The 17,960-nt window shown below is 37.1% G+C and overlaps 1 protein-coding gene across 1 annotated transcript in view; it reads right to left on the reverse strand.

Annotated features, from left to right (window-relative positions):
- Positions 1-1,290: 1,290 nt before the first annotated feature.
- LOC131031286 (uncharacterized) overlaps positions 1,291-17,960 on the reverse strand; it is a 226,410-nt gene continuing 209,740 nt past the window's right edge. The window contains exons 8-9 of the mRNA XM_057962398.2: positions 1,854-1,924; positions 1,291-1,753 (exon numbers count right to left, since the gene is read on the reverse strand). Of these exons, the coding sequence (XP_057818381.2) occupies positions 1,351-1,753; positions 1,854-1,924 (474 nt within the window). The 3' untranslated portion in view covers positions 1,291-1,350. The remainder of the gene's footprint in view (positions 1,754-1,853; positions 1,925-17,960) is intronic.

Here is a 17,960-nt window from a genome sequence, read left to right on the forward strand (position 1 = left end):
GGCTCAATCAACGTTCACCAATAATTTGCATGTGATGGATGAGAAGAATTAACTCTTTCCAAATTGGAATAACTTTCACCACTAACATGCAAGTGAGATGTTAGGATCTATTAACTCAAAAGATTCAATAGGCTATATAAATATCATTAATAGCCACATATGTTGTGTTTTTTACATTTTCACTCTAGCTGATGATGACCGCAAGCAATATGGGACACTAACTTCATCATCATGATTGGCAATGAATTAGAGACAAGGAGCAATGGTGTCGTGGAAAGCACCACCACTTCTTTTTCCAATTGAAATGTACTTAAATGATAAGTGTTAATGAACTAGTTAATGAGAAGTTGTATGCAATAAGGTTGCAACAACTTCTCATTACTTGCTAGTCACTATGCATGTGAGTCGATCACCATGTATAAATAATTTGTAGATAATGGTAACCTACTGAATGCGAGTCATTGAGTTATCTTGTGTACCCTAAGTTATTGGCATTGTGAACTTTCTCATTAATAGGCCAACAGAGGTCACTGGTTGGGATGGATATGCAATCTTGTTCATGTGTTTGGGATTGTCATCCACCCTTGCACCTAATACCAAGATCCAAGCAATCTTATTAAGGAGTCATTCAAATTTGTGATATCATCCATAAATGAGGTATTTCAGATCTACCTCGTCGAGGTTTAAGCATCGGGTACATGTTTACTTTTTATTTGTTCTATTAATGGAAGGTAATGATATTCTCATTGGCTCTTGAATATATTTGTAACCAGACTTCTCAACTTCTGTAATGGTCCATGTTAAGAATTTCCCAATTGGTATTGGAGTTGTTATGAATTGGTTATGATATCATAAGGTGATACTAGATGACCTTGATTGATAAAAAATTATGTACCTGTATGCTTATGTCATAAGTTGTGCGTACCATTCATTCACAGTGATGATCTTTGGGGATGATCACATCTGTAAAAACAACATTAATGATATAAATGACTAGAAGGTAACAATGGAATACAGTATTGTTAATATTACATTAATTCAGTAAGGTTTGTGCAGACAAAAAAATTGTAGTGACCAAGAGGGATTATTACAGCCATTCTACATTATCCATTAAGAGTTTAGAAACCTAATAATTATAAATTAATCTATATTATCTGGAAGCCTGTATTATCTATTATCTAGTCAATTCAATTATACCAGTTCAACTTAACAGATTATTCCTGGTAATATTAAAATTTAGATTAAAACTTCTATGCAAAGATAACACTACCCACTTAAAATTCCCATATGTGCAGTTAAAAATCTCTATTAAAAGAAATTCAGCTTTGTGTTTTGCAACTACAATATTTCTCAGGAATGCAGAGATGAGATCCTGTACAAATTAACAGATGATCTATCCAAACTGGAAAAGTAAGGCAACAGGTTCAATGAACCCATCACTTTTGTTATATTTATAACCCTTAAGCCAGCTTCAAATGCTAATCTCAGAAAATAATCGAATGTATCAATGTTCCTAATAACCGTTGCTATATATGCAACAGGATATGCATTGGTACAAAAGATGCTTGAATCTTTATTTTCATTGCAATTATTATCCAGATTGTCTTCTGTAATCATGCCCTCAAAAGAGCTTTCCTTGGAATTGGTTATCAACTGCTTTAAATCTGATGACCTCCTCGTCCGCAGAAGTGCAACCAGCACTCGTACAAGGTGTGGCACACATGAAGTATCATAAATAATATCTGCTCCCAATCTGTTAAGAAGGAAATGATACCAAGAGAAATGTAAATATTAATTGTTAACCATGAGTTGGAAATCTCTTAAGATAACAGTAAATAAAAACAAGCACGCACATTACTTCTGCACCACAGTTTTGTAGGTCATCTTGAGAGGCTGACTCCCATTTTAGATGTCTGTATTCTACCTGCATTACTCAACAGATATCCATGTGTTGAAACTACAATCTTTAAAAACCTTGGACTAAATATATCTCCGAATTGTCATCCTATCAAAAGAAACATTACACTACATTCTAATATACAAATTTCACAAAAAAGCATTGATTTCCATGTGATCAATGAAGATCTAATAAGTGGACCAATTATTCTGTCATTGGTTATGTAATTTAAAATGGCTATGAGAGAACTAAGGAATAATGTATCATTGACTAATGAAGAAAAGTGGCTTTTGATAGTCAAATATGCTGGATCTAGGATCGAATACACAGAAATAATAATAAAAATTTAGATATGATATAAAAAGAGTACACAATAATATCTTATATGGATTAAATTTAAATTGTCAAGTATGGGCTTATAAAGACATCTCTTTTTAGCCACTCAGGTAACTATTAAATACGCATCAATAACTAAAAACTACCCAAACTATTACCAACAAACCATTAAACTAACATAATATACCAACAAGCTAACAATTTGGTTCATATAAATCTAACAAGTACCCCTTTGATCCAAAGGAGACCAAAACATGATCTCCATTCCATCAATTTGTCTCATCTTGCCACTAGATAAACTGAGTCTCCCGTCTCCTGGTATTGATCAACCAATGTTGAACCTATATGAATCCTCCTAATGCCTAACCATTTGCTTCGCATTCCTATGTGAGCAAAACTACCGGTCCTATATATTTAGTGCTCTATGCCACGACCTCTCACAATATAAAGATCTATTTTGCTTCTCCTGTCACAATCATGTTGAATTTATCATCTACCAACGTGCCTTTGACCATTTATACCACATTCAATATGTGCAAGGCACTTCATTACCCAACTATAATGGCCACCATCCTAATGATTCCTTGTACCTATAGCCCTCAAGTCCATCCTCAACCGATAAACAACTACTTAACCAAATATCAACTAACCTTATTTTTCCTTTACATCTCTAGCATAGGTAACCCCTATCGAAGGTATAAAACCACTCACTGACTCATTGTGAATACCTACTTTCCCCCATGCATCAAGAGGTGGGAAGAAAAATAATATATCTCCACCAAACCACTATAACTCATCAGCATTCAAGAAAAGGAAAGCAATATTGAACACAACACACCAAACTTCAAAAATTACAAATACTAAACTTAAAGGAAGTACAACTACTACCAAAACTGTCTCTCAAGCAATGTGCCCAATCTCTAAGCAAGAAGCTAATTGGAGATGGGAATATTTCTCCAGCCTACTATGGGTCTTCCAAGCACCATTTTGGTCCATTAGTCCTTATTAGTTATTTGCTAGATGTACCAGTAGAATCTCTAATAGAAAAAATAATTAATGTAATGCATACATGCAAGTGCCCATATGCATTATGCAAGGTGTCAATTTCAATTGATAATACACCTATATACAATTAAATTCTCCACAAAAGAAAAATTCCTTTGATTTCAAAAAATGATGCCTCCAAAAGTTTCAAACAACATAAAACTTTATAAAAAGTAACATAAATTTGAAGAAAATACACTTGATGGGAATTGAACCCTTCTCATAAAGACTCGAACCACTACAATTCTCATGCAAATAATGACGAAGTAAAACCTACAATTTCTTGAATGACATTATTTCTGAGGACTTTCTTTCAATTTTATCGCGCTTCACACTCCCACATTTAATTTGCTTTCACAAAACTATGTATGTAATACCATAGATATGCCACAACCAAAATACGTGAACAAAAATTTTAGAAACAAGTGTAGTTTGCAGCCCTGTTTTGCTATTAATTGTTTGCAATATTCTTCATTGTGTCATTTTGTCAAACAGTTTGCATACGTTCACTAATGAAGGACATTGACTTGCTGGTCATGAAAACTCTGTTTGCTGATGTTTTTAATGTTTGTTTCAGACTTGCAATAGTTATCAGATTTGCAATATGTTTTGGAATAATAATAATCGAGCTCAATGGGAAAATGCATAAACATAGAAAGAAAACTTCACCAAGAAAGAATACTATTGATCATATCATAGAACAGATTTCAAAATGATTAAACTTCCGACCTTCATTTTTGCCAAACCAAGAAATATTGCTGTCCCTTACAATTCTGAAGATATAAGCAGCAATTTCATCCAGTAATCAGAAGTATACAACAGCAAGAATAAGTTCAGTGCCCTAGCCGCTATAATAGGTTTCCCACCAGTGTTACCCAGAATCGCATTTCCAGCCTAAAGCCACACGTTTCGGAAACAGAAACCGTTTCGGGGACTTGGAGATGGCCAGAAACGATTCCAAGACGTCCCCAATTCCCGAAAATTTTCAGAAACCGTCCCGGAAACTCGAAAACGGTCAACCTTTTTTTAGGGGACCGTTGACCGTCCCCGGGACGGTTGGGGAAACCCAATCCGTCCTTGACCGTCCCGGGGACGGATGGCCATTTCCAGCGGTAGGCACAATTAAAAAACATTTTTTTTTATAAAACTTAATAAATTATTTTTCATTCCCCAGTAGATGTGAATAAAAATTAAGGAAAGCAATTAAATTTTTTTAATGACAATTGTTGATAGAACGCGATTAAATTTTTCCGTATTATTACTTTAAAAAACACAAACTGGAGCTTATGTTCATGGTTTTATAGTAAAATGCAGATGACATAGATAAAAATTAATAACTCTAGTTTCAAGTGTTGCGTGTTAAAATTTCCAAGAAAAATTCTTTAAACGATTAAGATAAATTGCAGCTTTTGTTCATGATTTTAAGGTAATGCGGATAACTCGGATTAAAATTTATTACTCTAGTTTGAAGTGCAACTTGCCCTTTATGCTCAACATGTTAGTTTTGGCCAATATTGAAAGAACCTTATAGCCATTATAATATTAAGAAGATCAAGATCATAAACTTATCTGCTTATTGTGACAGACACAGTTTGTCTAGTTTAAGTGGATATATATATATATATGTTGGTAGCAACAATGCAGGAGAATTGAAAGGGGGGGAGCGAGGGGCGAATCAATTCTCACCAAACTCAAACAAATTAATCTCAGTTTCAGATCTAATCATGAACAACAATAGCAAAGATAAGCACCACATCAACAACACACACAACATATGGATTTTTGACGTGGAAAACTCGGTAAGGGAAAAACCACGATGGGAACCTACCCACAATATGATAATACTCTGCAATAGTATGTGTAAATATTACAACGGGGAATGCCATGCATTCAAGTATACTGCCTAGAGCTCACTACTCAAAAACAACAAAGGGCAACAACCCAAGGAAGGCTCACTGCCTTACAAAGATCGAACAACAATCCGGATTACATGAACTGAAAGAATAGCAGCTCCAAATGCCTGATCACAGTTCCGATTAAGCACACTATCTGTACAACAACACTTCTCTGCTCTTCTCCACTACCGAAAGATAAATTCGCTTGTTTGCACATACAATACTCTCACAGATCATAGATACAACCGCAAACACACATCTTACATGACTACAACACTTATTTATACAAATCATCAACCTTAACCTCAAGGTCAGCTCAACACATAAGACCTAATTACAAAATTACACCACACGATACATAAATCCAGAACCGGACCAATACAATGTCGGCGAGGACATAGCATGGACCCAAATCAAATCCTCAAACACGCAACACCACCAAGTGATTCACCAAGATCATCCGCAACACGCTAAACCACCAAATATGTAGCATAACACGAAGAATACCACAGGACCAATAAAATCTTCAATAACGCACACCACGATCAATGCGAACCACCAAAACGCATAGAACACAATCAGAGAACATCAACAAGCAACGTGAATTCCACTGCAATAACCACAACTCGGATGACAAGAATCATCATCATTTCATCACCGAAGTTCAAGAACACCAATTGACAAACTGAAAGATATGCTTGTGAAGTTCCAAATCATGAACCATCTGATCAGAGGACACACATGAACATCCCAGACACTCTCCAAAATCCGCTCAACATAAGGAATCAATTCCGGAGCAATACAATCCCAAAATCACAACTCTACAATATAGAACCAATAGAAAAACCAACTATCACACCAGATCACATAACTCAATCAAATCACCTTCCGGAACACTGAAACTCATACTAAATCAACTAGAGATAAGTATCTCAAAACCCATTAATTTGTAACAGATCACCCAAACCAACTCTCTGCAACACACGAATATGTTGATATCAATGACAACAACTCTAATATCCAACAATCTCCCCCTTTGGCATTGATGGCAACATATGAATGTGAAAAATAATCAATGCAAAGAAAGAAAGAAATCAACTCCACCTATCTTCAGCAATCTCCCCCTGAGATCATACACACATAGCTCTCTACCTCATATAGATAAGACAGTTTTTCACATGCATCTCTCCCCCTTTGACAACAATGCCAAAGACAAATACAAATCATTATTCTCTCTCCCTCTTACCAGATAATCTCTCCCCTTTAGAACAAACTCACAAATCTAAACAACTAAATCACATACTGACTACTCCCTCGAAGTAGCAACACCCACTCATCAATCCAGATATCAAGATATGACTATAAAGTCCACCGGATCGATGCAACTCAATGCATCTAGTTCACAGTAGGAGGGGCAATCACCCCTAACTTCTCTCCCAGACATACAAATGATTCTGCAAGCAAAGGCTTAGTAAATATATCTGCAATCCGTTCTTTTGTAGGTACATACTCCAGTTTGACTTTCTTCTCATTCACCTTCTCTCTCAAGAAATGAAACTTGATTGATATATGTTTTGTCTTACAATGCAACACCGAATTCTTAGAAATATTGATAGCACTAGAATTGTCACAATATATAACAGTAGGCTCATTATAAACAACTCTAATATCCTTTAGCATCTGCTTTATCCAAAGCAAAGATCCCAGACTCGGACTCGGCAAGGCCGACTCGACTTGTGACTCAGCTATGACTCGGCGACGACTCAGCTATGACTCGGCAAAATAAAAAACCCTTGAAATTTAGAGATTTTTAACGATTTAAAACTTGTTTCATGCACCCATTATTGAATAAAGCTTAAAGACACTATAACATCATCAAATAGAAGCTAATTTGATCACATACATAAACATACATCCATCACATGCGTAGAAATGTAAATTGTAGCTGAAGGAAATAGAAAACATAGATATATAGAGTTATAAATGTTGTCAAATGTATATAAAATCCATGACATCAAATGGTCCCAAACATATATATAACTGTAAACAAAAACAAGTCTATGACTCAGGCTCTAGCTCATCCTCAGCCTTAGAGTAGTCTGTCTGCCTCCTACAAATGCGTCTAAGGTAGGTGTTGGATGACTGAGAAGCCATAGTCTCCGCCTGTGAGGTGCCTGTGCCGGATCGTGCTCTATCCTCCTCCTCTGCCATAGCCACAGCCTCAGCCTCTCTGTCTGCCTGGTCAACCCACTCATGGTCCTCCTCAGTGAAGACGGGATCGGTAGACTCAGTGATCCACTCAAACTCTGGATCGATCTCCGCTAAAATGATCGGAGAGGAGTCAGTGTCCAAAATCTGTCTGGTCCTAAGACGGAGGTTGTAATGAACAAAAACAAGATCATTCAACCTCTCCACAGACAATCTATTACGCCTCTTCGAGTGGATGTGCTCGAACATAGACCAATTGCGCTCACATCCAGAAGCGCTGCATGGCTGACTCAAAATACGGATGGCAATTTTTTGAAGGTATGGGGTTGAGGGCCCAAACATTTGCCACCATCTATCTGAAATAACGAAAAAGAAAAAAAAATCAAACTCATTTCCAACTTTAAGGCTAGATTATAAAATCAAAAATTAAAATGCATAAGCCATAAACTTAAGAATCTTAAGTTTACATATATTTCTACCTGGCTGCAATTGTGTTCGAGCCTCTATGCACATGCTGCTTGCGAAGATTGCCCCTTGTCGATTATTATATTTATCCAGCTGGAGCGTTGTACTTGAGGCCGTGCCATCAGTACACAACTTCTAAACCACTGTATACAGGCCACTAAAAACCTCCTCATCCGCCTTGAAGTCATCATGGAATCGAAATGCCGGATTGAGGTAATAGGCTACTGCATGGATGGGCCTGTGAAGTTGGTTCTGCCATCTCCTATCAATAATCTCCCAAATGGGGCCATACTTATCCTCATCTCCTGCATATATGGACCTAATGGCCTCCTTGGCCCTATCCATACCCTCATATATATAGCCCATAGAAGGCTTCTCCCCATCAACAACTCGTAGGAGAACTACGAGGGGCTCAGTGACCTACACATAATGTTAAACAAAAACAATTAAGTCACAAATTAAAATAAAAAAAAAGAAAAATTGCAAAGTTAAATTGTTAATAAATTAAAATTAAATTACTAAATAGTAGATACTAGATAGTAGATGCTAAATGTTAAATTGTAATAAATTTACCTGCACGGTTTCTCCACAGGGGGTCCAAAAACCTGGCTCATCAAAAATGCAATTTACCACATCTATCCCTGCAGTGGTCGTAGCATAGGATGAGGAAGTCCACTCCTTACCAACAAACATACGCCTCAAAGCCGCCTTTGATTTTATCAAGGATTTCAGTGTGAGGAAGTTTGAGGCAAACCTCGTGATACCAGGACGAGCCAACTCCTTTTGCCCCGTGTATTGCCTCGTAATGCTAAGGACCAATGCATGATTGTAGATAAATTTGCTGATAGTTTTGGCCCTTTCAACTATTGATTTCACCCATTCAAGCTTACCAATATCCTCCAACATGAGGTCAAGGCAATGGGCCGCACAAGGAGACCAAAAAAATTTCGGGTGCCTCTCCATCAAAAGTTTACCTGCAGCAATTTTAAGTTAATTACAAAATTTGATGTGTTAAGAAAATTTTAAATAATCATAGATGCCTCTCCATCAAGACTTGAAAAGTTCAAAATTTACCTGCAACAACATAACTTGCTGCATTATCTGTCACCACCTGCACCACATTTTCTTTCCCCACCTCTTGTATGACTTCCTCAATAGCCTCACATAAGTATGTGGCATTTTTCACATGTGAGGAAGCATCAATAGACTTCAAGAACATCGTGTTTCCTGAAAATAGAGTTTCAAACTTTCAACAACTCAAAATTTAATTTATTCAATGCATTTAGGGAAGTACAAATTAGAATGAATCATGATCAATCACCGCCGCAGGAAACAAGAAAATTTAGGAGTGTTCTATTCCTCCTATCCGTCCAACCATCTGTCATGATGGTGCAACCCTTTTGGCTCCAAGACTGTCGGTGGTCCTCTAGCTCAACTTTCATATCCTCAACCATTTGTAACAAGAGGGGGCCACTTAACTCAGCATCGGTAGGGGCTTTAAACCCCACATCACAAATGGTTATGGAATCTACCATGCCTTGCCAATAAGGAGACCTGTCACAAATAGATTATGATTAGACAAAGTAGAGTTCAACTTCAAACTATAAATTTACTTTTAAACTTAAAGCAATCAAATCAAAAAGAATTACCTGGCTGCAATAAATGGAATGTTGCAAAAGTACCAAAACTTGCAAATTTGTTTTCTTGCAGCATCATGAACCTCCTTGTTCCAACCCATGCTCTCAAGCGAGGGTTGTGCCCCAGGAGTACTACGCGGAACAAAATAACTATCCAACCTGGATTTCCGAACTCTAGGGCCAAAGGTAATAGTGCCACTAGGAGGAGTAGAAGTAGAAGCACTAGCACTAGCAGAAGCACTAGGGCGAAAGGGAGGCATGGAAGAACCCTCTCCAACATAGCCTACGGATGTGGATGCGGATGCGGATGCAGATGTGGGTGCATGGGAGCCAATAGCACTTAACTCTTCCAATTGCCTCTTCTTAGTTAACTTTTCTTGTTCATGTGTTTCTAATTGGACATAACAGAAACGTTTTGCCTTAGGAGTTTGTAATTTGCATACCTCAATATCATGGCCAGGTATGCCGGCAATATGGTATTTAAATCTATTGATGCCACCAAAATTAATTTCTTTACAAAAAAAACATTTTGTTTGATTTTTTTGTCTGCCAATAAAGTCTTCAGTATATTTCCAAGCCTCATCCTTTTTAGGCATTGTGAAAAATGAATGTTTTTTTTAAACGTGAAGGCTACTGCAATAAGAAAATTTAATAAAGTTATAAACTAATAGAAAAAATCAGCAAACCCTACTTTTAAAAAAAATAAAATTGTAAATACATGTTTACAATTTTTTTCTTAAAAAATGTAGGGTTTGCACTTTGTTATTATTCTACTTCTCTCATTGAAATTAAGCTATAAAAATAAAAACATTCAAGATTTGGAAAGTTAACTATTAAACTAAAAAACAATTAACAAACAAATGAAAAAAATCCATTAACATACCTAAAAAAACCAGCAAAATCTACCTTACCTCTTTCAAATGAGTTGAGAAGTCTTGCTTTGGACTCCTTGATGCTCTCAATGCAAGATTATGGCCTCCCAATGTGATTTGTGGTCTCCTTGATGCTCTTCTTCCTTGCTGGTTGCAAACCTATGGCCTCTTGTTTTCCTTCCTCTCTCTCACTTTTCCTCTCTTCTTCTCACAACTAACAATTAGAAGACCTTTTAGGGTTATATGAAAGAGAAAGTTAAAAAAAAACAAATGAAAAAGCTTTTATTTTTTTTGTTTTTTAAAATTGAAATTGCCCATTCGCGCGGCCGAGTCCTGGAGCTCGGACTCGGTGAGTTTTGGCAAAACTCACCGAGCTTGGCTCGACTCGCCAACTCGGCGAACTCGCCTGACTCGCGGCGAGTCTGGGAACTCTGATCCAAAGTACCTGAGTACAATTGCTAGCAGCAACAATATATTCAGCTTCTGCAGTAGATAAAGAAATAGCATCTTGCTTCTTACTTGCCCAAGAAATCAACTTCTTTCTCAAAAACAATGCTCCACCGGTAGTTCTCTTCCTGTCATCAACATCACCTACCTGTTGACGTGTATTTTGTACACTACCAAACATAGAATAAAATACCCAAGGGTACCTTATCCTCTCTTGAGTAAAGCCTCTGAATGCTGAAGATATCACGAAAAGGATCAATCAGGGTGACTTCAAGGTTCTTCGCTGTAGGATCTCTACGTGTGGATAAGCTCTCTGTGGTATGATGTGATTTTGCTGGAATCACAAGGGGACTTACACTTAATGACTGAACGTTTGATTTGCTTTGAATATTGCTGGAACACAAGATTTTACCGGCTTTGATTTGAAAAAAAGAAAAAAAGATGAGGGCAAGGAAAGGATCTAATCCTAATACTAAGAATGTAGGAGCAATGAATGATCTTTGATGAAATTCTAACTAAGTCTTGTCTTGACATCACAGGACTGTCTCCACAAGGTTAGTGTGATCTTCGAAGGAAAGCTTTGTGATGTTCAAATCATCACTACAAGCATAGACACCATCAAGCTGATGCATATCAATGAAGAAGCGACAATTGAAGTTAAGCTTAAGCTGAATGATTCCAGTTGACTACACAAGGCAAGTCTGCAATCAACAAACTGCTAGTAGTATGGATATACGAATTTCACCATCAATCAAACACATTTCTTCCACTCATCTAATAACATGAAATCAAATATGAGAAGTATAGAGACCATGCAAATTGTCGAATCGGCCCATAAATTTCACCATTTCTTCAATGAAGTTTCACAAGTCTTTTACAACAACATCTTGGCAAGAATCTTTGCCTTCTCCCTCTACTCTACTCTAATTGCTATTCTATCAACTGACTAATTCACTATTCTAACTATTCTCTATTCACTATCTCCTTTCTAACTTCCTTCCTATTAGCCTTCACAAATGAAGAGTCGGGGTTTATATAGTGCCCACAATACAATTCGATGGCTCAGATGAATTTGAGATTAATGGTCAAGATTCAACAATGAAAACCCTAATTAGGGTTCGTTACATAACATTTAATGCTTGACCAATGATAAAATTACATTTTAAGGACACATGTCTTCTCTGGAAAATTCGACCAATGGATAGCTAGGGTAGGTACATCGAAGTTTGTGCCACCTCCCATGAGTTAGGTACATTGAATCTGGACACGCTGAGGTGGACCAATCTAATTGGAGGAGTGATGACTAGGATGCCACCTCGTTTGACACTCGTAATTTGGTGGATATTCAACTTGACGTCGCTGAGAAGCTAGCTTTAATTAACTCTTCTGGAACTATCTGCTCCTTCAACGAACCCTTGCTCTGACTTCTTTTGTCTTTGATGTGCAGGGTGATGATGTACCTCGCCTTGGAACGCTGGATTGGAAGAGGTTAGTCATGATGATGCTTGACCGAAGAAGGTCGTCTTGTCGATGCTAGACTGGAGGAGGTCTCCCTTATCCTTGCTTGATCTTCTTTGATGAGAGCCTGCCGACTTGTAGATGCTCCTCCCTTAGGAGTCGCCATCTTGATACCTACACAACATTTCACAATTAGTAATATATCTTGAAGTCTAGAAATTAAACTTAAAAGGAAGATTTAAGATTTTAATTAGGAAACTTCATGATAAATCTTGAGTTATCATTTCCTTATTAACCCTGCAATACTTAGATTTTCCAAAACAAATGTGTCTAAAAATCAAACCTTGAACAAGGGTGTCAAGATGATTTTGCCATACCTCCTCTTGAGTATTAAACTCTAAGAAATGATGTAAAAAATGGATTTTGCTAGGCAAAATCTAGATTAAAGTTCTCCTTTAGATGAATTGCGCCTCCCTTAACCTTCCAAAAGGGTTCCACCTTCCACTAACTTCTTCAAAATCTGGAAATTCGTCTTCAATCCTCTGGATTTCGCTCCTCCAATTTGCACTTCAACTTTGCACTTGAAAAAGGATGAATGAATGATTTGAAATATGAAACAAACCCCTCCAATATATAGAGCACTCACCTCTCTTCTCTCCAAGGCCGACTTGCCAAAAGGGAAATGAAAATGAAATAAAATCCTCCTCAAAAGAAGGCCGACTTGCTTGTAAAAGCAAATAAATGTATTTGAGTGCTCAACTTGTAAATTTTTAATTTATTTAAATTAATTTTAATACCTCTAAGATGCTTATATTGATTATTTCAAGGTACAAAATTAATTTATTAAATTAAAATGCCTTTAATTTAATGCGAATTTGATTTAATCTTTCCAAAGGCTTCGAAGTGAGCAATTTTGAGGATTTTAAGGAATATCAACATTCAATAATGTAAAAATGAAGGATATCACCAATTTCGCCCTGGACCTTCAATGAAGGTCAGGAGCGATTTTTCAATCTTGCTCTTAATCCTTCATCTTTTGGATTCCAAATTGCTTCCAAGACATAAAACATCATCTCTTCTTCCTTATCCACACAAGATTTGGTCTCAATTCCTCAAACAAAGGAGAGGATCCTGAAAAATCACTATGGGCCCTCTCTGAGGGTTAGGAGCGACTTTTTGATTTTAAGCTTGATTATCCACCATTTTTCATTGAAACTTCATTCATCACTTGGCAATGTTCTTCCTTCATCCATCTCATCCAAACTCGCTTTGTTGTTGCAAGGTAAAATGAGGATTTTCAATAATTTCGCTCTGGGCCCTCTTTGAGGGTCAGGAGCGATTTTTCATTTTCTGACCAAAATCATCAAGTTTCAAAGGCAAAACAATATTCATCACGTTTTTGGAGGTCTCTTCTCCTTATCCTAACCTTGCCTTAGCACCATTTTTGAAGAAAACATGCATTTTTTAAAAATCTCGCTCTGGACCTTCAGTGAGGGTCAAGAGCGACTTTTTGGTTTTAGGCAAATTCCTTCATCTTTTAATCTTCAAATCACCTCCAAGGCATAACACATCACGTTCTCCTGTCCAAGCAAGATTTTATCTCAATTGTTCAAACAAAGGAGAGAAACTTGGAAAATCGCTATGGGCCCTCCTGAGGGTCCGGAGCGATTTTTGTAATTGCCTTCAAAATTTTGATTCTCGACGATTTCTTTTCACTTCAAGGCTTTTCAAACATCGTTTCAAACCCATGTCTAACCTTAGCTTTCCTCAAACTTGGATGAAAAGTTCCCATATTAGGTTTCTCGCTGTGGGCCCTCTCTGAGGGTCAGGAGCGATTTTTGAATTTTAGGTTGATTTCATCTTGTGTTGATCCTCCAAATTATATTCAACGGATAGAACATGCTTTCCTTCATCCATTCCAATCATAAAACATACTTTGATCTTGTAAGAATAGTGCATTTTTGAAAATCTCGCTCTGGACCCTCTATGAGGGTCAGGAGCGATTTTTGCTACCTGGACCAAAATGCTTCACTTTTCACCTAAAAATCACTTTGCCAAGGAAGATGTCATCTTGTTCTTTGCTATGAATAAAAATTCATGTCCAAGAAAGGTCCCAAAATGTGCACACAAAGAAAATCGCTCTGGACCCTCTCTGAGGGTCAGGAGCGATTTTACCTTTCCTGGGCAAAACTCCTTCAATTTATCATCTTTGATCAAGTCTGGATACTTCATTATGCTCATTCTATCCTTCACCATGCTTTTGATCTCTCAAATCGACCAAATAAGGCTAGCAATGACCCTTATAATATTTCTCACTGTGGGCCCTCTCTGAGGGTCAGGAGCGATTTTTCTGTTTTCAACAAGGTCCTCCATTATTTCAAGTCAAAACTTCTTCAGGCGGGTGGAGAAAGTCGTTTATTTTCCATTTATGATCAAAACTTGGTCTCTTTTCATTGCAAAATGAAGGAAATCAAAATCTCGCTGTGGGCCCTCTCTGAGGGTCACGAGCAATTTTTCGTCTGGGCCTTCACTGAGGGTCAGGAGCGATTTTCGCTCTGGGCCTTCATTGAGGGTCAAGAGCGATTTTTTGATCTTTTGAACTCTCCGTCAGGATAATTTTATGGAATATAACATTTAAGTATAAGTGCATTTAAGTTATATTCCATATATACTTTCAGGATGTTTGAGAGTGGTTTCAGACCTCCAGGAGTTATATTGCACAATCTAGTTTTTGGAGGTTTTTCAGTTTCCAGACTTAGTCAAATTTCAGGATCAGGATATTCCAAACTTAGCCAAATTTCAAGATCAGGACTTTCCAGACTTAGCCAAATTTCAGGATAAGGACATCACTCCAACAGGACCTGCTATCCAAGTGATCCCCTTGGTGACACTCAAAATGCAAAAGGCTAACAGACAAAACCCTAAAAGACCTAAAAACAAACCCCAGAAAAGCAAAAAGCAGGGGTCCCCATTTGCAATGGGGCGATGTGTGAAATGGTCACAACACTACCCAATCAGCATTAGTATAAGCACTCAGAATGAAATCATCATCCTTTGGATACCACAGACCATGATCAACTGTTCCCTTCAAATATATGAATATCCTCTTCACAGCAATAACAATCATTTCCTTAGGATTAGCCTAAAATCTTGCAACAAGACATACAACATTCACAATGTCAGGTCTATTCTAAGTCAAATATAGCAGTCCACTAATCATAGATCTATACAAGGTCTGGTTAGCCTTCGGAGATTCATCATCTTTTTTAATCTTGCATCCAGTTACCATAGGGGTTCCAACAGGTTTGGAATCATCTAACCCAAACTTCTTCAGCAATTTCTTCACATAGATTAAGATATGAAAATGACTTTATCAATTTGTGTAATTTGCAATCCCAGAAAGAATTTCATCTCACGTATCATAGACATCTCAAATTCTTTTTGCATATCATCGGCAAACTTCTTACTCGAATCATCTCCTCCAAAAATAATGTAATCAACAAAGACTTCAACAATCAAAATATTATCATTATCAATCTTGAAGTACAAATTATTATCAGCGGTACCTTTACAGAATCCCAACTTTATCAAAAACCTGTTCAATCTGGCGTACCAAGCTCTAAGGGCTTGTTTGAGTCCATTCAATGCTTTCTTCAATCTGCATACCATGTCTTCTTCATCTGTCAATGAAAATCCATTTGGTTGTTCAATGTAAACTTCCTCTTCCAATTCTCCATTCAAAAAAGCTGACTTCACATCCATCAGATACACCTTGAATTTCTTATGAGCAGCATATGCAAGAAATAGTCCAACAGCTTCAATTCTAGCTACCAGAGCAAAAGTCTCCTCAAAATCAATACCTTCCATTTGTGAATATCCCTTACATACCAGTCTTGTTTTGTTTTTAACAACTTGTCCATCTTCATTCAGCTTATTCCAGAACACCCATTTAGTACCAATTACATTCTTGTCCTTAGGTCTCGGAACAAGTTCCCATGTTTTGTTTTTCTCTATCTAATCTAACTCTTCTTCCATAGATTTTACCCAATTTTCTTCTTTACAAGCTTCAGCAACAATTCTTCTCCTGGTCATCACACCTTTATTTTTATCACCAATAATCTGATTCTTTGAATGATTTAATCTTACATACCTAGGGGTGTTCTGATTATTCTGGTTTTCAGTCTCTTGAACTTCTTCATCGCTAGCAGCATTTGGATTTACTAACTCTAACTCTTCTAGATCACTCTGCTTCATACTCGGAGTCTACACTTGATTTGAAGTAACATCCTGATCATTTGACTCATATCCGCATGCTCTGATTTGCTTCTCATGATTCTCATCAACCTTCACATTCGCACTTTCCACTATCTTTCTGAGTCTTTTATTGTAACACCGATAGGCTTTGCTCTTAGTAGGGTATCCCAAAAAGATTCCTTCATCACATCTTGCATCAAATTTTCCTATATCCTCATCTCTTTTGATATAGCATTTGCTTCCAAAGATTCTAAAATATTTAACTGTAGGAACATGACCAAACCATAGCTCATAAGGAGTCTTACCGGAATCACCTTTTATATGCACCCACTTGAATGTGTATACAACAGTGCTAACAGCTTCTCTCCAATAGATATGCGGAACATTTTCTTCAATCATCATAGTTCTAGCAGCATCCAAAACAATTTTGTTCTTCCTTTCAACAACTCCATTCTGTTGAGGGGTTCTTGAAGCAGATAACTATCTCTTGATTCCATGCTCTTCACAAAAAGAAAAACTCACCGAAAGTGAATTCTCCTCCTCTGTCAGACCTTGGACACTTCAGCTTCAATCCTGTCTTAGTCTCCACTCTAGCTTTGAATATTTTGAATTTCTCCAATGCTTCACACTTCTCCCTTAGAAAAGTGACCCACATCATCCTGGATTAGTTATCAATCGGCAACATAAAGTATCTATCACCCTGCAAGCTTCTCACCCTAGAAGGTCCACATAAATCAATATGCACAAGATCTAATAACCCATTAGATGTATACAGTTTGCTCTTGAATGAAATTCTTGTTTGCTTTCCCAATTGACATTCTTTACACACTGGCTTAGTAGACTTTACCATCTTGGGCAGATCTCTAACAACTTGAGTAGAACTTATCTTAATCATGCAGTCAAAGTTAACATGACACGTCCTTCTATGCCATAACCAACTCTCATCAATCTGAGCAATCAAACAACTTTTTTCACCAGCATTCAGATGAAAGATATTACCTTTAGTCTTAGTTCTTGATGTAATTTCTATACCGGAGCTATTCAAGATCTTACATTTCTCATTCTTGAATTGTAAATCATATCCCTTATCAACCATCTGTCCAACACTCAAAAGATTATGCTTCAAACCTTCAACATATAAAACATCATCAATATTATGCTTACCATCAAGAGAAATAGAACCTCTACCACGGATTACACAAGCTTTATTATCTCCAAATCTTACTACACCGCCATCATACTTCTCCATATTCACAAATTTACCTTTATCACCTGTTATGTGATGTGAACAACCACTGTCAATCACCCATTCATCTTTCTCTTCAATCTTAGCAGCCAAGGCCTTCTCTTCAACAATACAGCTTGTAGAATCTAAATCAGCATGTATTAAATCATCTTCCTTGATAGCAATGAACACAAATTCATCTTTTGAATTCCCTTTCTCAAA

Source organism: Cryptomeria japonica, chromosome 1, assembly GCF_030272615.1.
Source record: "Cryptomeria japonica chromosome 1, Sugi_1.0, whole genome shotgun sequence".
Lineage (NCBI taxonomy): Eukaryota > Viridiplantae > Streptophyta > Pinopsida > Cupressales > Cupressaceae > Cryptomeria > Cryptomeria japonica.